Here is a 26,401-nt window from a genome sequence, read left to right as displayed (position 1 = left end):
CTGAGCCCGGAGCGCCGTGGCGGCTATCGGCGCCCTAGTCCGCGGAATGACCCGCCCGCGGCTCGCCGCGTCCGCCGCCCACGACCCCTAGGACACCGGACACCACCCGCCCTCGGCTCAGCCCCGCCGGCGCAGACCCGGTCCGCCAAGCCCAGCGTCTCTGGTCCGTTCTCAGGGCAGCCCGCCTGAGGTAAAGGGGCTGCGAGCCGCGGAGGGACCCCCCCAGCGGGATGGCGGGCGCCGGCCTCGCCGCTCCGAGTCCCCTCCGGGACAGCGGCGGCTCCGTCCGACCGCCCGTGGGAGTTGGTCGCGCCGGCGGCCGGTGGTGGCGGGGTGGCATTGGGGTAGGCTCCGGTCACCGGGACTGGGGCAGGTGTCTCGATGGGCCGGCGCCGGAGGGTTGCGGGGACACGGGCGACTCGTCCCCTCCTCCCTCCCCCCCCGGGGACGAGCCACCCGGGCAGCCCCTGCGGGAGGGCTCGGCGCTGCGGGACAGTTCCGGACGGCGCGTGTGCCGGGCTGCAGCCCAGAAGTTTGCAGGCTGTGTTGGTGGCAACTTTGAGTGCGCACCGCTCCCCTGCCTCTTGCCCGCCACCCGGGCAGCGCCGGCTGGGGCTCGGTCCCGCAGCCCCGGGGCTCGCAGGACGGTCCTCGGAGGGTGGCAGGGCTGGAGGAAGGGTGAGTGGCTTCGGGGAGGCGGGGAGGCGGGGAGGTCGGGTCCGGAGATGGACCGTGAGTGTGTGTGTGTGAAGGTGGGGAACGGTTCTGAGAACAAGGTGAGGGCGGGGATGCTCACCCACACCCCGGAGTGCGGAGCCGGGTGGAACGGGCGCGGCGGACGGTGCTGGCTGCGCAGACCGTCGCGGCCGGCAGGAGGCGTCGCTCGGACCCGGGCTCGGCGCCCGGGCGTCTCCCGGCGGGCTGTTTGGAGCGGGCGGTTTCCATGGAAGGTGTGATCAGCCGGGAGTGCCAGACGACCCGGGCGTCAGGAGGTGAAGGGTAGCGCGGTTGGGTTGCCTGCCGCGGGCGACCGGAGGAAACGTCCTTCCAGTCTTTATTTTTCTGTTATGCAAACTAATTGAGGAACTGATGCCTTCCGCACTCTACTCCTCTGTTTCCCGGTTCTGTTTCCGAGTTGGGTGAAGGGGGCAGTAAGAGGAAAAGTTGTGTGCGTGCGTGTGTGTGCGTGCGTGTGTGTGCGTGCGTGCGTGCGTGTGTGTGTGTGTGTGAGAGAGAGAGCAGAGCGTGCGAGTGTGTGTGCACGTATAAATAAGATGGCTTTAGTGTTTTGCCTGGATTGTGATAGGAGTGGATAATGTGCGTGCGTGGGGGGAAGGCACAGACCGGTTCGATACGGAGAGGGAATACCACAGTCTGTGCCAGTTGAGCCTTGAGGCAAGAGCACCGAATGATGAATAATAACGCCTGGCTTGGCTGCTTTCCAGTTATTTATGTCTCATGTCAGCTCCCTCCTTCGCGAAGCTTTCTCTAACAATGCCAGCCAGCTCATACTGAACTCTTTTTTAAAAAAAAATCTCTTTTGTACTTAGACTAACACTTTGTTCATGCCTTGTATTTTTCTGAGTTTTATTAAACATTTTTAGACATAGACTTATAAATCGCTCCTAGATTTTTTTTTTTTTAAAGCACACAGTTTTATCACTTTTGGTTTTGACCTTCAACCAAGAGCAAAGCAGCTAATGTGTGCCCATTCTTCTAGTGCAGCCACAAAACATTTCTGGACATCCTTGGTAGCACCGTGCTAGGCACTGTGCGGGTCCGCTAAGATGCATGCTTGATTAAATCGTAGGTTCCAGCATCAAGGAGCTCTTTCAGTCTATTGGACAAGGAAAAAAGACCACTAATTGTTCAACACTGCCCCTTCTCATCTGGCACAATCTCAGTAAATACCTGGAACTCTCACTCATTTTAAAGGGGCTGGTTCTTGCAGCTTCGTTTCTCTCCGTTCATTCAGATTCTGAATGTGTGTCTTATATTTATATTTTTGCTTATAATATGCTTTCATTTGATTTTTTAAAAATGGATATGTGTAACTTGTAAAGACGGGGACTAGCAGACCCTTCATATAATCCATGTTGTATTGGTTTCTAACACACAGTACAATGACTATTGAAGTTAAGTGTGTCCTGATATTCCTTCCGTTTTGGTAATGTTTTTGTTAATTATAAAAGTAGCTCTTTAACATTTGGGAGTTAAATACTGGACTTTCAGCATATTAGAATGCTAGCAGGCTCTCTATCCCAGTTCAGCTGAAAGCTCTATGTCTGTTCTTCCACACATCCTCCCCCACCCACTCTTTTCACTTCTTAACTTTTAAAGTTTATCCTTTTGATGGACTTCCCTCCCCAAGAAACTTAGGTTTTTGCAAACTCATGAGACAGATCATACATAACAACTGTGAAGGGAACCACAAAGTGAAGTAGAGATGTGGTTTCCCTGCTTCATCATCTAGAAAAGACAGTTACTTCTACCTCACAGTAAAAATTCATACCTCACTAGAATCACAGCCCATGAGTGAGTGATACATGCCTATTAAAAGATACATTCTCATCTACTACCATCTAGTACAGGTTTTATCTTAGCTTTGGAGTCTTCATTGCTCAATAAAAATGAGAATTGACCTGTAAGAACTAAATATAATGCAAGCAGTGATTGAATATACTTAACCATAGACCAGCACAATGTTTTAATGAATGAATGGGTTCAGTTGTCAGTTTTCAAATGATCATCTTCCTTCCTTCCCCTGTAGGTTTTGCAGATACTGAGGTAAATTTGGAATTGTTCCACACCATGGAAATGGAAACCACCGAACCTGAGCCAGACTGTGTAGTACAGCCTCCCTCTCCTCCTGATGACTTCTCATGCCAAATGAGAATCTCTGAGAAGATCACTCCATTGAAAACTTGTTTTAAGAAAAAACAGGATCAAAAGAGATTAGGAACTGGAACCCTGAGGTCATTGAGGCCAATATTAAATACCTTGCTAGAATCTGGCTCTCTTGATGGAGTTTTCAGAGCTAGAGACCAAAATGCAGATGAAAGCACCTTACATGAACGGATGGTGAAAAAGCCCCTGGAAATCAACCCTTCATGTTCACCGGCAGAAAACAGTATGTCCGTCCTGATTCCTGACGGGACAAATGTTGAGGGCCAATTACCAGAAGCTCATCCTTCTGCTGATGCTCCAGAGCAGGTGGTTCCAATCCAGGATCACAGTTTTCCACCAGAAACCATCAGTGGGACAGTGGCAGATTCTACCCCAGGACACTTCCAAACTGACCTTTTGCATCCTGTTTCGGGTGATGTTCCCACTAGTCCTGACTGCATAGATAAAGTGATGGATTTTGTTCCAGGAACTTTCCAAGACAATAGTTGTACAATCCAGTACATTTTGGATACCAGTGATAACTTGAGTACTGAGCTCTTCCAAGACAAAAGTGAGGAAGCTTCCCTTGACCTTGTGTTTGAGCTAGTAAACCAGCTACAGTACCACACTCACCAAGAGAACGGAATTGAAATCTGTACAGACTTTCTGCAAGGCATTTGTATTTATGGCAGGGATTGTTTGAAACATCACACCAGATTGCCCTATCATTGGCAGATCAGAAGGACAACTACTCAGAAGTGGCAGAGTGTTTCCAATGATTCTCAGGAGCACTTGGAAAGATTTTATTGTAACCCAGAAAATGATAGAATGAGAATGAAGTATGGGTATGTATTATAATTAAAAATTGTTAAATGTTCTAAAGAAGGAAAAAAAAAGCTGGAAGTTTGGCAAGGTGGTTTCTTTCAGTAGTGTACCAAGTTTTTTGTTTTATTTTTTTCTTTTATGGTTTTTATGCTATTCTGATTTTTTTCATGTAGTGTAGTCTCTTTTTATGAATTGAGCAATTTATATGTATCTGTTGAGTGTGTGCATGAATGAAAGTTATATATACATTGAGCATTGTGAATCTAGTAATCACCTTGCCTTTAAAAGAAAATCCACATGAATCTTCAAGTGAATAGTTGGTTTATTTTGTTAGGTAGCAGTATTTTTAAATAGGGGAAATATTTGGAGCTTTTTGTGGCCCTCATTAGATTGACTAAACAATTTTTATATGAGTAACTCAGAAGTTCTTCCCATATACACATATATGTAAGACATATATGTATATATTTGTATCTATGCTATTATGATTTTGATGGTGTATGAGTGTTTTGCCTTCGTGAATGTATGTCCACCTGGTGCCTGCAGAAGCCTGACGAGACTGTTGGATCCCCTGTAACTGTAGTTAGAAACTGTTATGAGCCTCCATGTGGGTGCTAGAAATTGAACCTTAGTCCTCTGCAAGAGAACTGAGCCATCACCCCAGCCCCCATTTCTTAAAAATCATTTTAATAAAGTATTGTCCAAAAACTATATTGCCCCTGAGCTAGTAATTATAATTCTTCTGTCAAGAGTAATTAAGTTTACGGATTCTCAAAGCCACACTAATCCTTCCGTCTCCAGACTGCAGGCACTTCAGAGCAGTGGCCTCTCACTTCACTTACGAAGCAGATTTCCAGTTCACTGAGTACTTGAACAGTTTGGTACATTAAGTTTCTGTTTGACTTGGTCAGAAAGAAACCAGCAGGACCATTATCTAACACATTACATTCTGTAACCATGAGCAAGGCAAGACAGTCATTTTGGTCCCAGAAGGTCCAAAAATTCTTAGGTCAACAACATAGTGGGCATTTATATTTTGTAAGATTATTTTGCTGAAAAGTAGACAGATTTAGAGCCCTTAGCATTCACTATAGGATCAGTTATAAAGTAATTATAGTAGGAGCTTGATATCCAAATTAGTATTAATGATATTAAGTAATACTTATATGACACTTAGGAGAGGAGTAATATGAGGGAGTCGTATTATAATTGATACTGCTGCTACTACATTGTAAATGGTCCTGCAGTAATAACATAACTGGAAATATGAACTGTTAATTAGTAATGAAATTCTCAGTGTACTACAAGAAGAAATATAAGATTATAAATAATTGTCAAAAAAATTAGGGTTTTGGAGAGTTGACCTGTGGTCATTGCAACCTGGTTTTCCTTGTATTCCAAAGCGATGTTGTGTTTCCTGGCAACAAGATGCAGATAACGGCATGTTGAGCCTTGCTGAGAGATTCACAAACAAGCTGGAGCAGCCCAGGTTCACATGGTTACCACATTATTTGGCTAAAGCTATTAATCTCTGTGGTCAGGCCTGTAAAGCTGGTCTATCTGTGCAGATTGCACATAACCAGGAAATGTGTGTTCAGCTGTGTATATGACCATATTGGACCCAGTTTTGGGATTCTGGAATAATGGATGAATGACAGTTGTTTGTTCTACTGGTTTGGGGTAGTTTATATGACTTAATCATAATTATACACATATCATATGTCATTTTGTAGACTTTGAGGGACTTTCATAGTTCTGGGTCTCTAGCAGAGACAGGTCATAGTTTCAAACTATGCAGATAAAATTCTTTATTTTTCTTTGCACTTATGAGGATTTAAGTCCTAAGTTAATCAAAATTGGATGTGTAATATTTATTTTGTTTTCAGGAATGAAATTGGGTAGGAAATTGAGCCAGATATGTTCACAGCTCCTTTCAGCTCTTAAGATGATGCTTATATACTAAAAACACATTTATGAGATTTGGGAAATAAATACCTATTTGATTTATTGTAGCAAAGTTGTGATATGCTCCTGTTTGCATTCTCTGCTCTTGGACATCATAGGTGTTTATTGCCAACATCAACTGAAAATTAGTTATGGGTCTGAACTCCAAATTTGACTTTTAGATTTCTTTTGTACATGGTCATGCCTTCAAGATTTTCTAAATTTGAAATATGCATCTGAGAGCAACAACACTAAGTATATTTTTTATTAAGAAAGTGATCTCTAACAGTATGGATACTCATCATAGTAAGAAGATGGTGGTTTTTTGAGTGGCAGAACTAAGAAGTTTGAAGGATCCTTGCTAATTGGAATCCTGTTGTTGATAATTGAAACTGGAGGCAGTGCAAATCTCTTTAACAACCAAGATCTCCATTAGTTTCGCATTACATTCATTTTCAAGTAAGATAGAACATAGAACATTCTTTTAGGAACTGCTACTCATCAATAAGGAAGGGAACCACAAACTGGGTTTGGGACTGACTTGCTAATGAAACTGTGACCAATGAGTATTCCTAATTCTCAGTTTGTTGAAAGAGGAATGGGGTGAACCCCTGGTTAGTTTTTTCTCAAGGAGAAGTTTTTTTTTGTTGTTGTTTATTTTGAGACATGGTCTTGCTCTGTAGCCCAGGCTGGCAATGAATTCATGGCAGTCCTCATTTCTTAACTTAAATGCTGTGATTATAGGCCTGAGTTGTCACACTAGCTCAGAGTTTGGTATGTGTGTTTGCTTAGTATTTATTGATAATAGAATTTTACTTGCTTAAAATGTTGGTTGCTGTGTATTTTTATTGGTAATAGTTCTCATGAGTCTTTTCAAAAACCTATCTAAGGGAAATGCCAGTAGATGACATCTGAGCAACTCTGTAAGAAGACCAAGAGAAGTGCACAGTAAGCTTATGTTGTGGTTTATATGACAGTGAATTATCTAAACTACAGCAAGTTCCTCACTGAACTTGACTGGAATAGTTAAATTAGCCAAATTAGTTATGGTCTCCACAGCTGTGATGATGTATGAACTGACTCATTATGTGTTATTGCACACACTGGACAGAGAAGAACAGCTGAAAGCTAACTGTGCCTTGTGACTTTTTGGTATTTCTTGAATATACACAGCTGTATGAGTTTGAATTTATTTTTAAAATTCCTGTGTAAGAAAGAGAACTCCATGAGCAAGAACTTGTTTGAAGTGACTTTCAAAATGGGTGCCTTGTGCTATTATGATAAAGCCATGCAGTGACTTATTTTTTCTACCTCTTTATGCTGCTATTTACATATGAAATAAAGCTAATTGGCATCTCTCTGTACTAATCTAGAGAAGTTAGTGGGTCTGTGTAGAGCTATCATGAGAATCAATAGCAGTCATTCATTTACTTTTCTGGCTTTTCATCAATAAGTAGGTTACTTTTTGAAGCAGCTGTCACCTGGCTTCAGGTTGGGGTCAGGCTTTTCTTGATGTAATGAAAATGAATCTTGGAAAAAGCAAAGATTTCTAATTATTCAGACAGTAAAAATCAAAGCTCATAAGACGATCTGGCAATTCCTGAATATAATTGCATGATACATAATATATTTTATTATCTGGTTGAATCCAAAGCTTTTAATTTTTATTATATTATTTAAAAAATAATATTAGTAACACTAAGGTATAAAGAAAGAACTCAGGCATACAAGATACTTTAGCTCTTCTGTGCCCCTGTAAATCTGTTTGATTTTTTTTTCTGGTGCACTAGATAGAATTCTAGACTTACATTCAATTATAAAGCAAAGGTAAATTCTATTTCTGATTAGTGACCGTCACCTTATTCCATATTTGAATGCTTTCTCTAAAGAGTGAAGCAGTTTACATTATGTATAGACCTTAACTACAGACGGAATGATACTAAAATCCAACCGTTGTAAATTATAACTGTTCTCTGTAGTCTCCTAATTTCTTATCCCCACCCCCCACCCCCGATTTGAGACCACCAGATTGTGCATTCTTTGTCTGATGGGTTTGGTTCTGGAATGTATTTAGATTAGGTTGTCAAGTCCTTTTTACCCTAGATCAGCAGCCTTCAGTAATTACCAGTCTCTGTGTTGTGGAGGGAAAACTAAGTGAGTGTGTATATCACTTTACAAAGGCAAAAAATCTTGCTTTGCATTCCATTGTGATTGATTGTGGCACAGCTTTGTGAAAAGCAGACTCAAAGTGGACATTGGTGAATTTGAAAGAAACTAAGTTCTTAAAATAAGCAGTGTTTCTCTTATAATTGAATAGTTTTGTATCTTTGAGAGAGAGCAGAATGCTAAAGGTTTTGAGCCACTTTCTGTTAGATTCTGGGTTTGAGATTATTATTTTTGTACTTATTTATGACAAGGCAGGCTTTCTAGGGATCAGAATTCTACTGCATAAAGACCCCCCACACACACTGATTTTTTTTCCTGCAATTGGTAAACCTCACCCAGCCCAACCTCAAAAATAATAACTGAAAGCTCAAATTGTAAATAAAAGAGCTTGATTTTCAAGGAGTGGATTTTGAAATGTGGTGTGCGGTTTTGAGAGTAAAGATTTTTATGTAAAAGCAAATGAATTTATCTCAGTTTGTATTTTGTAGATTTATTAGTCTGTACAAAAAATATTGCAAACTTAACTAAATAGAACCAATTCTATGGTCAAGAAGATGCAAATTTTAAAAGTTGATGCTATCGAAAAGCTTCTAGCTATCAAATGTAAAACATCGATTATTTTTTTTTGACCTAGCCAATTATTGTTTTTAAGACAAGCATAGAAAGGTAATTAAGCATTCCTCTTTGCTGTTCTGCATGATAAAATATGCCTGTCTTTTCAGTCTTCCCCTGCTTTGTTCTGTTGACTAGCTTGAGCACCCACTTGACCAGTAAAGAACCCTTTTGTGGTTACTGCAGAGGCTAACCTTTAAAAGAGTGAGAACGGTGGGGTGACCGCTGCCTTCCTTGTGCTCCATCCAGTGTTTGACTGCAAGAAGTTATGGACAGAGTAGATTGCAAACTCTAATGACTAAGTTGTCTGCGAGTTTAGTAAATTTATATTCTTTATACAAATTCAAGTTCTATGCTTTAAATAAAGGCTGTGCTGTGTTGAGATAGCACTCTAACATTAGCTGTGCTGTTTAAAGAGGATTCCTCTTTGCCTCTTCAGAGATTTCCACCCTATTCCTTCTGATTTGAAATATCTCAAAGTTTTTGTTTCTTTTCTTTTTTGCTCCAAGTTTTCACCAGCACTGATTGGTCAGGCCTCAAAGAGTGGCAGGGATGGAAACCAAGGATGAGCTTTCAGGCTCTTGTTTACTCTGATTGTCCCAGCTCCCACAGCTGATCAGGGCGTAGACAGTGCAAACAGTACAAAATACCCTAAATAATTTCCTGCTGTGGTTGGGTTTTGGTTTCTGTCACCTGGTTTAGCTTTTTCTTTCTAGACATTAAAAAAAAATAAGCATAGAAGAAATACTGGGTTTTTCTTCCTAATACTCACCTTCATTTAAAAAAATAAATGGTGTTCTTGAATCTGGATAAAGATAAAGAAAAAACTCTTCTTGTTTACTTTCTGATATTTGGATTATCCCAACACCATCATATATCAGAATTGTTGCATAAAATGTTCTACAATTAATTTGTTAATTAAGAAAATTTTAGACTATTCCCTAAAATTGAACTCATCAGAAAAACCTGACTTTATAGACACCTTCTTTCCTCCCAAAAATTACCATTTAGGATCGTGGATAAGATTTTTCTGATCACTATTTGTAAAAACCCATAGTCTTCTCTCTTTCTTTCTTTCTTTCTTTCTTTCTTTCTTTCTTTCTTTCTTTCTTTCTTTCTTTCTTTTGTCTCTCAATACCTTTTCTGTAAAAACTTCCTCATCCCTCCCACAAGCCTTTGCTTGAGGAGCTGTCAGTGATGGGTTCTCTGTGCATTAGTTTGTGTCACTAAACTTTAGTCTGCAGAAACTTGTTAACTTCTCTTTAAATTGTTAGCACCAAATACATAAACAGCCATCAGTGAGTCTCTTTCCATTTCTCCTATTTACCAGTTACCAGATCGTAACTGAGGAAAAAAGACAAGGCTAAATAAAATTTGGAATTGCTTTTTTCTTTTCTTTTTATTTTTTTTTTTTTTTTTTTTTTGGTTTTTTCGAGACAGGGTTTCTCTGTGGTTTTGGAGCCTATCCTGGAACTAGCTCTTATAGACCAGGCTGGTCTCGAACTCACAGAGATCCTCCTGCCTCTGCCTCCCAAGTGCTGGGATTAAAGGCGTGCGCCACCACCGCTCGGCTCGCTTTTTTCTTTTAAAGCATCATTTGTAATTGAAATATTAAACTAATCATCATTTGTAATTGAAATATTAAACTAGAAATAAATTGGACTACTACATTGTATCTTTCTAGATAATATTAGAATATGTTCTATAATGTTTATAATTAGTGTCTTGTTTATGTATAAATGTATATACTATTAAATGTTTGTGTAGAAGCATTTTATAAATAAATTTATTTTAGTCTTTTCTATTTTCAAATTTTTAAAAATTGAATTAACGTGCCTTGAATATATGGCACACAGTTTTGATTGATCACTTTGAAACTCCTGTTTTAAACTATTTTATTCAACAAAGAGGATATTTACCTATTTCAGTAATTTTTAACTGCATAGTTTAAAGCAACATAAGGTATAAATATAACTTTTCGCATGGTTTTTAAAAACCAATCTGTGCTTCCGATCCCAGCTATTCTCATAGAGATTAAATTTTTCTTCCTTATTAGGCCACAATTAAATAGGTTTCACTTATAGTTACCTTCTTCTAGACTCAGGACATGTGATTGAACTTGGATCAAAGCTAAAGCTGTATGATATTTCTGGCATCTTCAGAGTGCAAAATTTAATCCTAGTGCTCTAAATAGATAGCAGTAAAATATTACAAGTATACTTTTTATTTACAAAAGATTTTAGACTTATTCACATCACATTAGAAATTTTGGTTGCCTGTGTTCTTTGCTTTAATCTGCAGTTTTAAATTTACAAAAAGTCTCTCATATTTTGTTCTTTGAGTATGGATATCATAATTTGCTTTTAGTGCTTGCATTGGTGGAGATGGGTGCTAGTGTGGAGTTCAGGAACTTCAAATATAGGATCAGTAGAATTTTAACAAACGTGTAAATGAATTCAAGTGGCTTTGTCTTCGAATTATAGGGTTTTTTTTTGTTTTGTTTGTTTTAGTATAAGCCATAGATACTAACTGCATTTTGTTCCATTCCCCATATTCTTTTCAGTATTCTTTCACTTAGGAAACTTAATTAACCTCCCCTTTGTCCTATCTCTTCACCTCACTTCATCTCCACTCCCCCACCCCTTATTCTACTATGTTCTCTTCTAGAATGACTTCAGGACCATACACTAAACTTGTAAACCAGGCATGAGGTTTGACATGCAGACAAGTGTGATGTCCTGCTTATAACTGCCTGTCTTCTCAGAAATTCTCAGATGTGTCTCTCATGTCCAGGATAGTCCATGGGGGCAGTGCACATTGGCATCATTTTGAATAATGATCACTTTAAAAAAATGCATTATATCTTAAAATGGGGATACCCTTACTTCCTCCCCAAACCCGAAACATTAGATAAGTCTGTGATTCTGATTTTATGTTAGTAGTTTTACTGAGTGATCTAAGCCTTGGTAATCCTGCCTCTGCTAGATTAGCCTCTTTAAAAGTAGACATATTTAATTCATAATCAACATGAAAGATTTGTTATTTTTCCTGAATGTCTGTATATGCACCATGTGTATGCCTGGTGCCAAAGAGATCAGAAGAGATCCCCTGGAACTGGAATTTCAGATGGTTGTGAACCATCATGTGGGCACTCAGATCAAACCCAGGTCTTCTGCAAGAACAGCAAGTGCTGTTAACCGCTGAGCCATATCTCCAGCTCCAACATCTACTTTTTAATCTCCCCATAACTACTGAGATCCCTATGGATAATGTAAACTCTGTAATTTGTCGTATGAATATGTGTGTGACTATAGCTACTTTGAAATACAAAAGGAAACCAAGTATATAAATTGCTTATAATTTTATGCCTCTAGTGAATCGTGAAAGATGTTGCATGGTTTGTCGGCATTTATAAATGTTTTATTTTCTCCCCTGGGAACTCTCTACTATTTGTTTAAGGCAATGTTAGCAAAAATAATAATCAGTAACGGTTTGATAATTGACAGTGATAGTGCTTCTAATATAGAAAACTGTGGGCCCTCTTTAAATACTCTGTATTCGAAGGGGACTGCAAGTTCAAGGCCAGCCTAGACAGTTTAGTCTCTGTCACAAAGAATTTAAAAAAAAAGGACCAGAGATAACTGAGTGGGTAGGTTCTTGCCTAGCATAATAAGGCCCTGGATTCAATCCTTTCCTCTCAAATTAAAATTAACCAGTATTTGTGCCTTCGCATATGTAGATAATAAGAATTTTTATTGTCTACTTTGAGGTAAGGAAAAAAAATCTTACTTTTAGCAAAGGGGATGTTACTCATTTTTATAAAAGTTTAACTGCATAGTGTAAGGAATAAAGTGCATAGTTCTCTTAAGTCTAATAAGTACAGTACTTTCACAAAATATGTTGGTATGTTATACGTCATGTCTTTGCTTCTCATCTCCTTGTAAGAACATCTTGAAGGTGTGTGTAAGCTGGTAGATACTTCAGCATAATTGAGTTCTGGAAACATCAAAGCCATGGTATCAAAAGCCAGCTATATTTTGTGTCCCTGTGAAATTTCTTGAGCAGCAACAGCAAACATTCCCATCTGCCAAGCTTGTCTTAAGCCAGGAGAGCCTACATACTCTCCAGGCAGCATTTGATCTTTTCCTCTACCGTTACGGTCCTCAACTTAAGGAGACATTTTCATTTTACATGGTAGCAATAAAATAAGAGGGCTTACTAATTGTGACTGGTTAGCTCAGCTGATTAGGATGAGTGCTATGTTTGAGGTCGTAGATTTATCCTTGTAGAAATCGGTAAACTCTTTAACAGGCAGAAAGCCGAGGTTCTGAAGTCTAGTTGATCTGGTTAAAACTGACCAGAGTAATGTTCCGAAAAGTTTATTCTTAGTTTGCTTTTTTGCTGAAGTCTGAGTTCTAATTTGTATTTACATCATCTTCCCGCTTACAAGTGTTCTGTCTCCTACAATTTTTATTGATATCATCATGTGAGAACACAGATTAGAAACATGGACACATTCTGGACTCTGAGAAAGTCTTCAGTGTAACGCAGACTGGCCTCAAACTTGACGGTTCTGCCTGTCTTCTGAGTGCTGACACTACATGTGTGTGCTACCATACCAGGCCATCATGGACTGGACTTTGTTGCCCACATGTAATTGTTCTTTATGTAGTTTAATCCTAACCCCTTAAACAGCTCCCTTTTATTGCCCTCTTGGTCTCTCAACATTTGCCTCATATAACTGTTAAACTTAGAGTAATGAGTATTAATAAATACACTATATGCTAATATCTTGCAGAAGAGTGTCAGTCTCTACTCTTCCTTCCTCTTTCTCCATCATCTCCTGAAAAAAAAAATCATCTCACTGGAGTAAGCTTTAAAAAAGGGAACCGTGGGCTTTGTTGAAAACCATCCTGCCCATAGGATCAAGCCCTAACCTCTTAACCCAGCACACAAAGCTGTTTCTTATCTGGCTCCAGCCAATCTCTCCAGTCCAGTCTTATCTCTAATCACCTCCCCCACACACAGACACTCTGACCTCCCACATGAACTGCGTGTGCTTTGTGCACTCTACCCTCATGCCCTGCTTAGTTAACTTCTACACATGTAAAGTCACCTGTGGTCTGTTTGGTGACTCAAGTTCACATGTCACACATTCTGAGACAGCCCTTCTTACCTCTCTTGATACCTTTGGGAGGCCATTGATTGGTAGTTTTTTGTTTTAAAAAACAAGATTTCACTATGTGATTGGCCTGGAATTCTCTGTGTAGTGTGTCTCATGAGTGCAGGATCTAAAGGTGTGCACCACCACACTTTGCACAAGCCATTTACTTCTGAGTTATCTTCAGGCCATCTTTATGGCACATTTCACACTCGAGTAGTAGGTTGCTCTTCTCTCTCAGCTAATGTTCTGTGGCATTTTGACTTTCTTCAATCTTCTGTACATAATCTAGTACATAGTCAGTGGATCTTCTTAAAATTATTTAACTGTCATTATTTCTTTCATGGTTTCAAATACTTTATTACATTAAATTTGCTTGTGTGTGCGTGGAGGGAGTGGGGGACAAGACATACCATGGCACAGTTATGGAGGGTCAGAGGACCATTTGTTGGAGTCAGTTCTTCCACCATGTGGATCCTGGGGATGTCAGGCTTGGCAGCAAATGCATTTACCCCAGAGCCAACTCACCAGTCCCTTAATTACTTTAGAAGTGCAAAAATTATTAAAGACTGTTAGATTGTGTGCTGGGTTCCCAAATGCATAATGCACAAATAGAAAACTATCTGAGCAAGAAACGTCGTAATTTCTGTTTCAGTCAGCACCTATTTCTGTATTGGTTTTGATTGTTCTTCACCTCCATTTTATCTTTCACATTGTGGTATCTTTTCTCTTTCTTTCTTAGTATCTGAAACATATATAGGTATATATTCGTGTGTGTATATATATGTATATATACATACATACACATATACATACACATATTATGAATGAGAAGTGGTATGTGGGGTATACATACAATGTATGGGTGGGTACTGGTGCATACAATGTACAACATTGTAAGATACATCTGGAAATGTTAGCTTAATTAGTATGTGAATGAATGTGTTTGTGAGATAAGCTAACCTTTGTTAAGAATCTAAATTAGCACACGTCCCAGCACTCGGGAGGCAGGCAGATCTCTGTGAGTTCAAGGCCAGCCTGGTCTACAAGAGCTAGTTCCAGGGCAGGCACCAAAGCTACAGAGAAACCCTGTCTTGGGTGGAAAAAAAAAAAAAAAAAGAATCTAAATTATGAGAATGGGGTCCTTTCCAGAATTTCACATTAATTTTCTTTTCTTTCTTGCTTTCTTGCTTTCTTTCTTTCTTTCTTTCTTTCTTTCTTTCTTTCCTTCCTTCCTTCCTTCCTTCCTTCCTTCCTTCCTTCCTTCCTTCCTTTCTTTTTTGAGGCATGGTTTCTCTGTAGCTTTGGAGACTGTCCTGGAACTAGCTCTTGTAGACCACGCTGGCCTCGAACTCACAGAGATCCGCCTGCCTCTGCCTCCCGAGTGCTGGGATTAAAGGCGTGTGCCACCACCGCCTGGCATCAAGTTATTTTTCTTCTGGAGTTTTGAACAAGTATGTGTGGTGTATGTTTGTTAGCAAACATGTAATAGTTTCTAATTTCATTTTTTAGTAAAGCTTGTTCACAGGATGTTTTTGTCCCTCTGATTGATGATGGGGTTATAACTAAGTTCTACAGTACAGCACCTGTCTCCCTTGCATTCTGGGCACCTCTTGGTAGGAATTCTCTCCTATAAGAGTACGGTTCTCATCTGTAGGATCAGTCCGCTCTGCTTTTGTGGTAATACCTCCCCCTTCTTTGATAGCTTTGTTTCTCTTCTGTATCACATGTCCTGTATTTACTGCATCTCTGTCTGCTTTCTCCCTCTTGATCTTCTGTACTCCAAGATCCTGGATTAACTTCTGCTTTTCCATTACCTGGACATGGTATGCACGTCCTTCATGTCTTAGGCACTGTTTAGAAGGTCTTCTCCAACAACTTAAATTGCTTTCATGCTCTAAGCAGTAAAGCACTTGAGAGAGCTTGTTTTTCTTGTTCTCCTACGTAGCCCCTTTGCTAGCTGATATTTCATAATATTTAAACTCCCAAAAGTTTGTCTCTTCTGTACTTGTGTTAATAAGGTCTTATTTTTCCTGACCTTAGTCCATTCCTGGATACCAATAGCCAATTTTTCTCCTGCAATTCTGCATGTTTATCATTTACTCAAACTGTTTGAATATATTATTCACCACTAATGAATTTATATGGACAGATGTATACCATTTCTTTGGAACTCTGGAAAACTGAGATCACTTCTGTTTAATTCTTTGTACATTGTCTAATTCAGCCCACCATTTATGACCATGCATTGATGACTCATAACTGATTTCTGGTACTAGGAAATAATGGCTTGATAAAGAAGATGTTGAGCACTTGGTAATTATATTATGCACATGTATAGTGATACAAATTATAGGAGAAAAAACTCTTGGATTTGAATTTTGAAAGCATGCTCTGCTTAAGGGAAAGCAAATTAATCTGATAAAAAGACAATTGTAACATGAACGGGGTGACTTGTTGTTGGTGTTTTGTCCCGCCCAGTACCCCACAAATGTTTAGCCCCAAAGAAAATCACACATAGGTCTCCATAAATTATAAGCTGATTGGCCCATTAGCTCTAGCCTCTCACTGGCTAACTCTCACATCTTGATTAACCCATTTTTCTGATCTATATTAGCCGTGTGGCTCAGTACCTTTTTCAGTGGGTCAGATCACATCCTGCTGCTTCAGTGGTCTGGGCAGGAGTGGGGGAATCAACTTCCTCCTTCCCAGAATTCTCCTGTTCTCTTTGCATCATTTCTACTTCCTGTCTGGTTTTCCCGCCTATACTTCCTGCCTGGCCAATCAGCGTTTATTTAAAACATGATTGACAGAATACAGACAATTCTCCCGCACCAGACAGTGGTTTATCACTTTTGTTATTTTATCTCTGTCAAGTCTGGAAAAACATTGAAAATGAAATATAGCTATAACAGTATTTTAATAAATCAATTCAAAGAAAGAAAATTAGGGCTTGTCATAGAAGTTTCATAATGCCCAAAAGACTAGAATGCATAGAAGATGAAGCAAAAGCCATGTTTATAGGTGTTTTCTCATGCAAATCATTATCTACGAAGTTTAAGTGATAAAGGCTTGTACAGAAACTCCTAAAGTGATGTCCACAGTAAAACCTAAACAACAGAAAGTAGGAACAACAGTTCGTTAACTTCTTGAGAAGAAGTCACTGGGAAATGAAGTTAACCGGAAATATGTTTATAGACTTGAAATGTCCTTTCTATTTCTATCTTTCCTCAGTTGTAACTTCAGATTCTCCTTTATAAAGTGACATGAAAATTGCTCCAGGCAGGGTAATATGAAGTTGGACTTAAGCATAGGAATTTTTATTTTCAGGGTTAATTTTTCCTTTTTCTAGAATTTCCTATGAACTTGTTCCTTTTAAATTAAATATTACTAGTTATAAATAATTTTAAATGAAATAGTGTCCAAATGTGATCTGCCCCTTATTCTTTGAAAATTCCTAATTATACCGAATAAATGTGTTTCGTTATTTTGTAATGAACTTGGAGGAAATCTGTCTCCTTACCCTTATTCCTTATGCCTCCCTGCTACTTCTGTCTAACAGTCTCTCTTCTATATTCATGTTATTTTTCCCCAAAATGTTATTTTCAACTAATTTTATTTTATTTCCATTTTATGCTTAATTTAAGTTGAATGTTGTTTTTAAGATCAAATCCTAGTTAGTACTCTTTCTAAGCAAGGAATTTGTTTTGGGGCAGGAGAATCTTTAGGAATTTTTAAAGGAACATAATACTGTTTACAAGTTAGCTTATTTTGGGTATCTTCAGTTATATAGGTGGATTTAGTTTAGTTTTGCTTTGTTTTGTTTCCCAAAGAGTAGGACCTGATCATATTTTATGATGGGACAGAGGAAGGAGTAATAGATTTTCCTTGAGTGTTCCCAGGAGTGTGTGCACTGAGAAGTGTTAGTAGATACTCGTGTGAGAAAGGGAGAGGGTTCATTGGTGTGGGAGTGTGCTTTGTCATCCTCACCATAGCCCCAGTGTCAGCCTGAGCACATCACAGGGAGCAAGGCCACAGGAGGTGGTTTAACTTGTAACCAGTTTGATTTTCAAACATTTGACTACAGAGGTTATTTTGGTACTCATTTACAGTCCTTGAGACAACTGTACCAAAAGCAGAGTTGACTAACAAATAGGTAATAATGAATACTCTTCTCAAAATCTCATTTTGTAACCAGGAAAATCTATTCCAGTACTTGATTTCACATATAATGGTCCGCTTGATATGGAGTGTCCTGTTTTATAGATACACATTTAGAAGTCTGCATTGAGAGTGGAACTTAGTAACAAATATCTGTAATGTTATTCTATTTTAAAAGATATTTTCTTGGATAATTTGCAAACGTGCATTTATACAGAGCACAGTACAGTGAACATTTTACCAGTGTCTTAAAGTTAATGGTTCAGATGTTTCAATGATTCACTAAGGAAACATGTTTTATTTAGGCCATTCTTTGTCAATGACTTAAGTGGATTTAATTCTTATAGTGGACTTGTCTCCCAACAGTTTAAGATGTAAACCAGGTATGGTGGCACACCAGTTATAAACTCAGCATTTGGGGGTAGAGGTAGGAAATCAGGAGTTCAAGGCTAGCCCTTAGCTACATAACAATTCAAGACCAGCTTGGACCCTGTCTCAAAAGAAAAGTAAATATGGAGATGTTTGTAAAGGTTTAATTAGCAGTAACGGGCTAAATAACAAAATTACCAAAAAAAAACCCTACTTTTTAATGTCTTCCCACTTATAGGATAAAATATAATATTGATCCTTGTTGAATCAACAGAATTGGCTTCATCTGGTGTCATTTTAGCTTTCTGTCATCTTTTCCCGTATCTCCTAAGACAATAATGTGTACTTAAATTGGCACAGATAACCTGATGCTTCTGAAAAAGGGGGTCATGTTTCAAGAGAAATTTTTGTTTGTTTCCCTGCCTGTTTGTTTAGTTTTTGTCAGTTTCATTGTTCCAACTGACTTCATGATTGGTTGATGGCAGGCTTTGGCTCATCTTAACCAGGCAGAAGCAGCAAGGGTTGTTTTTATTTATTTATTTATTTATTATTATTATTATTATTATTATTATTATTATTATTATTATTATTTTGGATTTTTTGAGACAGGGTTTCTCCGTAGCTTTTGGTTCCTGTCCTGGAACTAGCTCTTGTAGACCAGGTTGGCCTCGAACTCAGAGATCCGCCTGCCTCTACCTCCCGAGTGCTGGAATTAAAGGCATGTGCCACCACCGCCCAGCAGCAGCAAGGGTTTTATTGATTGATAGCTTGAGCCAGTGATGACCATGGCTTATTACTATTGTCAACTGTTTCAATCATACCATAGGATATGACCTGGAAATGTTGGTCTAGTTAGGAACAAGCATGTAGAGAATGTATGTTAGGGAAACAACCAATAATGTTCTTTTATACCAAGTAAAACGTATTTTGACAATCCTACAGCAGGCTATATATATTAGATATTCTTAATACCCAATAAGATTAGGTACTTTTATTTAGCAGGTCTTTTTTCTTGGGTCTTTCTAGAGGACAAGACTTTTGGGCAGATTTGAATGCTATGACTGTATTTGAAACAACTGAATTTGACCAACTACGAAGGCTGTGCACACCACCCTGTAGGAATACAAGTTCTATTTACAACACATTTTGGAAATTCTTCTGTAGAGACCACTTTGGATGGAGAGAGTATCCTGAGGTATTTACATGTTTTTTTTTTCCTTTTAAATACTTTACGTTTTTTCCTGTGTCTTTTTCCTTCCCAACAGTGACTAAGTAGAACTGAATATCTCATTCTCATACACTTAAGGATGTAAATGTAAAAGTCTTGCTGGTACAGGTAAAACTTCTCTCTTCATATTTCCAAAAGTATTTTTCTTTGCATTAATCTGAAACCCACACATAGAATGCCACTAAAGTACTTTTCCAGAATCTTTCAGTATAGAGATGAAATACTTGATGCCATTTTCATGGTAATTTTAATGAGAGGAGAACTGGTATAACTTTTGGAGATAGCTGCCTTTTGTGCTTAAAGAAATCGAATCGTGTTAAATTTAACATTTTTAGAAGCTAAATGGACCAAAAATCAGTCTGAGTCCATGGGAGAATTGTTTGACTGTGTTTATTAAGCTGTGGTTAGAAGCCAAATGGATCAAGAGTCACTCTTGAGTCCATGGAAGATGTGCTTGAATATGTCTTTTAAGCTATGGTTTGACAAATCATCTCTTTAGAATTGTGTCATGTACACAGGCATCCATAGGATGAGGTAGAACTCATCAGTCACAGAGCTTTGCTTGTAACTGAATCTGAATGTTAGAGATCAGTTCTTACTCCAGCGATCTGTTAGTTTGTTAATTTCGTTTGTATAATTGCAAAAAGAGATTCTGGTATGTGTGTGTTTTTTAAAAACATGAGAAGTACCTTTGCCCCAATTTAACACACTATCGAACCACATTTGATTTTGTCGTTGTCTCCCTTCCAGATAGGCGGGGCTGTCTCAGTGGAATATCTGGACTGGCCTTGTGCTTTTACTCTCAGGGTTCTAAGGCTGCTTAACACTTGTTTGGGTTTTGTGTGTGTGTAATTCTTTTTTGTAATTTGGGCATCGCTCCTTCAATTCCCTTTCTGAAAACTTCCTTAACAAATGTCAATCGAGAAAGTCTCTAGGACATCATTAAGACTGAAAATAGGACAGACCCCTGAGCCTCAATGTGCCTGCCATAAGCCAATATCCATGCTTCGTGAACAGGAAGCATCTTTCTACTTTACATATTTGAGGGACAGAAGTCCTAAATATAGAAATTATATTTATTGAAATTCCTTTGATGTTAGCAGTGAAGGGAACTGTTCTTTGCTTTCGGTTACTTTTCTCATTTCTTATAGAGATTATAAACTTGGTTTTCATTTACCTTTTATTTTCTCTTCTATAGTCTGTTGTTCGATTAATTGAAGATGCCAACTCTCAGGGTCTGAAGGAAGTTAGATTTATGATGTGGAACAACCACTACATCCTTCACAACTCGTTCTTCCAGAGAGAAATAAAGCGGAGACCCCTTTTCCGCTCCTGTTTCATACTGGTCCCATATTTACAGTAAGTATCCAGTTGTTTTTACTCTTCATTTTTAGTTTCTGTTTGTGTAAACGCACTACTGGACTGCAAATTTAAGAGAATTATCTTGGTTACTATTACCATGAAATTGTTCATACCTTAGATTGAATTCTTCAGTACATCCAAGTTCAAATATATAACTATACATGTAACTATAGTTCACCCAACCCTAAAAGCATGAGTTTTGTATTGGAGTTTTGAACTGAAAAGTAGGGTGCAGCTAACATTTTCCTACAACTAAAGTAACATGTTTGGAGTAAAGCAGAGTTTGCTTCTTCTCAGGAAATCCAAACTACAAGACTACTTCCCATCCAGATAAATGGCCAGGGGACTTGAGTGGACTTCTGTAAGGCAGTGTCCTCCATTCTTTCTTCCTTGAGCAAATTTTAATAATTTATGTTCTTTCTTTCTTAAGTAAGGCATAGTAAAGCATAGGACAGAAATTATCTGTCCTAGTTCCTAAAAATATAGGTTCTTAATAAAAGGAGTTAGGTGTACCTGAGCCTTCTGAATTGCAGGTGAGTGCTCTGATTTTCCCAATTGCCTCTTTCCTTGCCTCCAAATAGTCCCCTGGTATATCTCTGTGGATACTGAAAGACGATCATCCCACCATTAGTACAGTAGCCTTGAAAGGCTAGTTTTACTCAGGAGGTAAAAGCTCTTGCTGCCAAGATTGACGACCTGAGTTTGATTCTTGGAACCCACAGGTGGAAAGAGAACTGACTCTCCAAAGTTGCCCTCTGACACCACACGTCCTTCATGGCACATGTGGATGTGAAAACGTTAGTCTAGGATAATCCTTCTATCCAGAGACACCATTATTAGAATTTGATTTGGAAGGTGATACTATGTGTACTTAGGCTCTATGAACTGAAACATCACTTGGTCCATTTTGATCTGTAAGGTGAAAGTACCGTTTTCATATTCCTATTATTTTTATTTCAAGTCATTCATGGTAAGCACTTAATGAGTTTAATTCTGGAATTGAAGGAGGAGGAGTCAGCTGGTCATGATGGCTCAAGCTGTAATCTTGGCACTTAGGAGGAAAAGGTAGGAGATCCTCGAGTTTGAAGCCAGCCTGGGATACATACCAAATACAGACTAACCTAGGGCAACCAAGGGAGACCCAGTCTTACAACAAGTACACAAAACTCCAGAATAAAAAGAATTCCTCAAACAATTAGAGTTCAAAATCAGCTTGTAATAAGGTAAATTTTAGAAGTATATGTTTTCTTCCAAGTCCAAATGTGAAAATAAAAATTGCTACCTTCTAAGTTTTGCTTGTTTTTTTTTGTTTTGTTTTGTTTTGTTTTGTTTTAATTAGAAGTAATAAAAAATGCTATTGCTGGGATTTTACTAGTAGCTCAGCTGGAGCTAGTGTCTACCTCCAATAGTTAGGAACATACTGTCCTCCTGGTGAGACAGTACAACTCAGCAGTAAGACCAGCAGCTTGGCATGCTGAGATAAAAGAAGCTAGATGTGGCTCCTCTCTTAGGGTAAAAATCCTCATTCAGATGCTACAGTGCTGGGAAAGTTTTAAATGGTGAAAAGAAGTACTTAAGGGATTATGCCTTTAAAAAAAAAACTTTATACTCATTTTAAAAGTATAACATAAAAATCATATAAGCACAAATATATGCTTTTTATATAATGCAGACTTCCAAAAAAGAAAAGAATTACTTGCTTCTTCTTTTTAAAAATTTTGTTTTAGTCTTCCTGTCTGAAACAGTGATAATAAAAGGATTAAAGTGAGAGATCAGCAAGTCAATGAGAATAGACAGATGTTTCAAGAAGAAAACATGGAGTGGGTTGACCAGGGCTAAGGGTTAAATGCAGCATCCTATCTGCCTTTCTGCTATACAGCTGGAGGACATTCCCTCCTAATGAGGAGATGGAGGAAGGGGCATTGGTTCCAAAAAGCAGATTTCAGAGGTCGTGGTCTTAGCCAGAGAGAATGTTTTGTGTTTTACTTTTAACTGTTAGTTTCAAAGAGTCAGGGAAACAGTGGATGTAAAGGTCATAAATTTCCAGCACCTTCCATTGTTTAAAGAATTTTCCTGATGCTGATGAAAAGGAGCCTGTTCTTTAATATTCCTAGAGTACTTGAGCAGAAGTAGCACGAGCAGCAAGTCAAGATAAGGGGCTTGAGGAGCCTGTCTTAAAGTTGACAGGACATCTATTGCATGTGATCGTCTCATGATTACAAGAATGCTAAACTTAGTTTAACTCTTCCCTCAGAGGGATAAAAATTAATCCCTTTTTATTTCAGTACTGAAATTGATTTAGGAAACATTTCAAAATGGTAAAGGGAGGTAAGAAGAGTAAGGTTGGAATCAGAAAGCCATTCTTTGGAGGTTTTTGAAGAATTCGTTATGTTATTGGTATAATACAAGCTGAACAGAAACAGCATTCTTAGTGGTACATTTGAAACATTGCTTGAAACATACATATACGTATAAAGATACACATATACAGGGGGCTAGTCATAAAAGTCCATCATACATGTCTTTAGATGTTTGAGTAGGGTTAGAATGTTAGCTTGAAAGCATGTATATGTGGGAATAGATGTTACCCATATGTAGAATCTAGAATATCTATATATTTGCACTAGTCATAATAGTCAAAATAAAGAATCATCTTTCCATGCCCATCAGCAGATAGAGAAAATGTGTTATATGTTTACTGGGTTTTATTCATCCACAAGGAAAAATAATAGTCATTTGAAAAGAAATGGATTGTCCTGGAGCTCGTAGCAAAGGAAATAAAGCAGACTCACTGACAGTCATTACATGCTTTCGCTTACTCAGAATCTAGGTTTAGCAGTATGCGTGCAGGGCAGGTGTGAAAGTGGAACAGGGAGTCTGGAAGGAGGATGGGGCAGTAACGAGGAACGGAGTAAACAGAGTGTAAAGATACACATGTGTATCATTTACTTTTCTCATTGCTTTCACAAAATACCTGACAAAAACAAGATTTAAGGAAGGAACAGTTTGTTGTGGCCAATAATTTGAGGATACAGTCGGTGGTGACAGGGAAGTTAAGGTAGGTGTGCGAGTGGCTGGCCATGCTGTGTCTCTTAACAGAACAGAAAGAAAGAATGCTGTCTTTTTATTTAGTCTGAGACCCAGACCAACTGTGAGGAATGTCCTTTCAGAATGCCATTAGGTTTGTTTCCTGTGTTATTCTGAGTATGTAAGATTAACCATCACAGCATCTATGAAACATTAGAATGAAGTCCATTATTTTGTATCCCAAGTGTAAATAGCAAATTTGTTTTGAATAGAATGTTTGGGAATAATCTTACCTTTGTTGGAAATATCAAACCCATTATTGAAATCAGATGGGCTACTACCTACCTTTCAAAGCAGGCTAAAAGGAGGGGCTAAAAAAGTTAAATACTTTATTATAATTTGTTCAGAACCGTGATGGCATTTTAAGGAGAACCAGACTTTTTGAGACTCTGATTAAAGCAGTGGAACTTCTCTTTTGAAAAACATACCAGTGAGAAATGCAACCATTGTCACAGGAAAATATGCCTGTACCAAGTCTTCAAAGGAATTTGTCAGAGCTCTCATGGTCCAAAAGATAAGAAATGTGTATCTTTTGCTGTAAAAGTTGGAGGAACTATGAAATGTGCCCCTGAATCTCAGATGGCGGACAGTGGTGGGAGGGTTTGCTAAACCCTGAATCTACTCACTTAGAACTGTGACTTACAAAAGGGCTTCGGGGCACATTGAATTAAAGCGCAGCTACTACTTACTTGAAGTAGACAAGGATTAGAGAAGGCAATTGTGTTTCCATAGCTTTAGCTTCTTAATAGGCCATGTTTTAAGAGTGTAATGGCAATGTAGTAGAATCAGTACCAGCATATACAACTATAACCTCTGTGTCACAAAACTTTGGAAAATGACAGTTTCCTAACCCACTTGGCAGAACTTGCTCCTTCCTTGTGACCACCACGTATTGAGGAGTAAGTGTTACAGTACCCTGTTGCTGAAACTAGGTCTCAGGGTCAGGAGTTCCTATTCTTTGCTTCTTCCCTTTTCCTTGTTTTGAAATAGCTGAAAAGTATGATTTAAATAAATGAACCAGGCAGGAAAAAGCAAACCCACTGTTTATTTAAACTTGTCTTTGAAAGTGACAAAGGTGAACTTAGAGACTGAAGGAACAGCGTACATTCTGGCGTCTGCTAGCTCTGTTTAGGGGTGGAGGGCAGGAAGAAGAGAGCATTGCAGGTAATCACTTCATTACGTGAGCCTACCTCTCTTTATTAGAGCTCTAGTTTGTTTGGGTTTTTAAGTTGTTTTGAGACAGTTTTCCAGGCTGGCCTGAGGTTGTATCTGTTTACCTCTGAGAGCTGGTGTCACAGCAGGCACCACCACACTCAGGCTTATGTTTTTTCTTCAGTAAATGAATAACATATTAATACATAAGCACTTAAGCTGTTGAGTTATAAAACTGGACACTAATGCAAAGCATTGTATACCATGAGATAGCTGTACTGATTCCTGACTGCTTTACTTAGAGTGTCTTCTCCATTTTAGGACACTTGGTGGGGTTCCCACTCAGGCTTCTCTGCCTCTTGAAGCAACTTCGTCACAAATCATCTGCCCAGATGGAGTAACTTCAGCAAACTTTTACCCTGAAACGTGGGTTTATATGCACCCATCTCAGGACTTCATCCAGGTGCCTGTTTCTGCAGAGGATAAAAGTTACCGAATCATTTACAACCTTTTTCATAAGACTGTACCTGAATTTAAATACAGAATTTTACAAATATTGAGAGTCCAAAACCAGTTTCTTTGGGAGAAATATAAAAGGTGAGTCAGAGATGGGAAAAATTTAAGAGAGCATTTCTTAATATGACAATTGTTAAGTATAGAACACAATAAACCTTTGTGTAGTGTAATTTTTTTATATAAAATAATCATATTTTCCCATGTAGACACACATTCATAATACACCTATAATAAACTATAGTATGATTGTTTTGGCATTTTGTTTTCATAGCTAGTTTACTGTATCCTTATCCTTGAAACTATAAGTTATTCAAAATTTGAATTGTTTATTATTATAATCTACATGCCCTTTTCTAAATGCCTGTTTACTTTTTGCATTAGGAAAAAAGAATATATGAACAGAAAAATGTTTGGCCGTGACCGAATAATAAATGAGAGACACTTATTTCACGGAACATCCCAAGATGTGGTGGATGGGATCTGCAAGCACAACTTTGACCCTCGCGTCTGTGGAAAGCATGCTACAATGTTTGGACAAGGCAGTTATTTTGCAAAGAAGGCAAGCTACTCTCATAACTTTTCTAAGAAGTCCTCCAAAGGAGTCCACTTCATGTTTTTGGCCAAAGTGTTGACTGGCAGGTATACAATGGGCAGTCATGGCATGAGAAGGCCCCCTCCAGTCAATCCTGGCTCTGTCACCAGTGACTTGTATGACTCTTGTGTGGATAATTTCTTTGAGCCTCAGATTTTTGTCATTTTTAATGATGACCAGAGTTACCCTTATTTTGTTATCCAATATGAAGAAGTCAGTAACACTGTTTCCATCTGAAGACCTTGGTACTACTAAGTTATTGGATATGAACTCACTGTTTCCATCTGAAAGCCTTGGTACTACTAAGTTATTGGATATGAACTCAAGTTCAGCGTTTGTA

The 26,401-nt window shown here is 38.6% G+C and overlaps 1 protein-coding gene across 1 annotated transcript; it reads left to right on the top strand.

Annotated features, from left to right (window-relative positions):
- On the top strand, nucleotides 1–26,401 carry Tiparp (TCDD inducible poly(ADP-ribose) polymerase). Its single transcript, XM_057757001.1, has 6 exons — nucleotides 1–190; nucleotides 2,771–3,731; nucleotides 19,151–19,319; nucleotides 20,551–20,711; nucleotides 25,275–25,550; nucleotides 25,851–26,401. Exons 2-6 carry the CDS (start codon nucleotides 2,812–2,814, stop codon nucleotides 26,296–26,298), a joined length of 1,974 nt encoding a protein of 657 aa, XP_057612984.1. The 5' UTR covers nucleotides 1–190; nucleotides 2,771–2,811; the 3' UTR covers nucleotides 26,299–26,401.

This window comes from Chionomys nivalis, chromosome 24, assembly GCF_950005125.1.
Source record: "Chionomys nivalis chromosome 24, mChiNiv1.1, whole genome shotgun sequence".
Classification (NCBI taxonomy): Eukaryota; Metazoa; Chordata; class Mammalia; order Rodentia; family Cricetidae; genus Chionomys; species Chionomys nivalis.
Note: the sequence above shows the minus strand (reverse complement) of the source record. Positions and strands in the feature narration are given on the sequence as shown.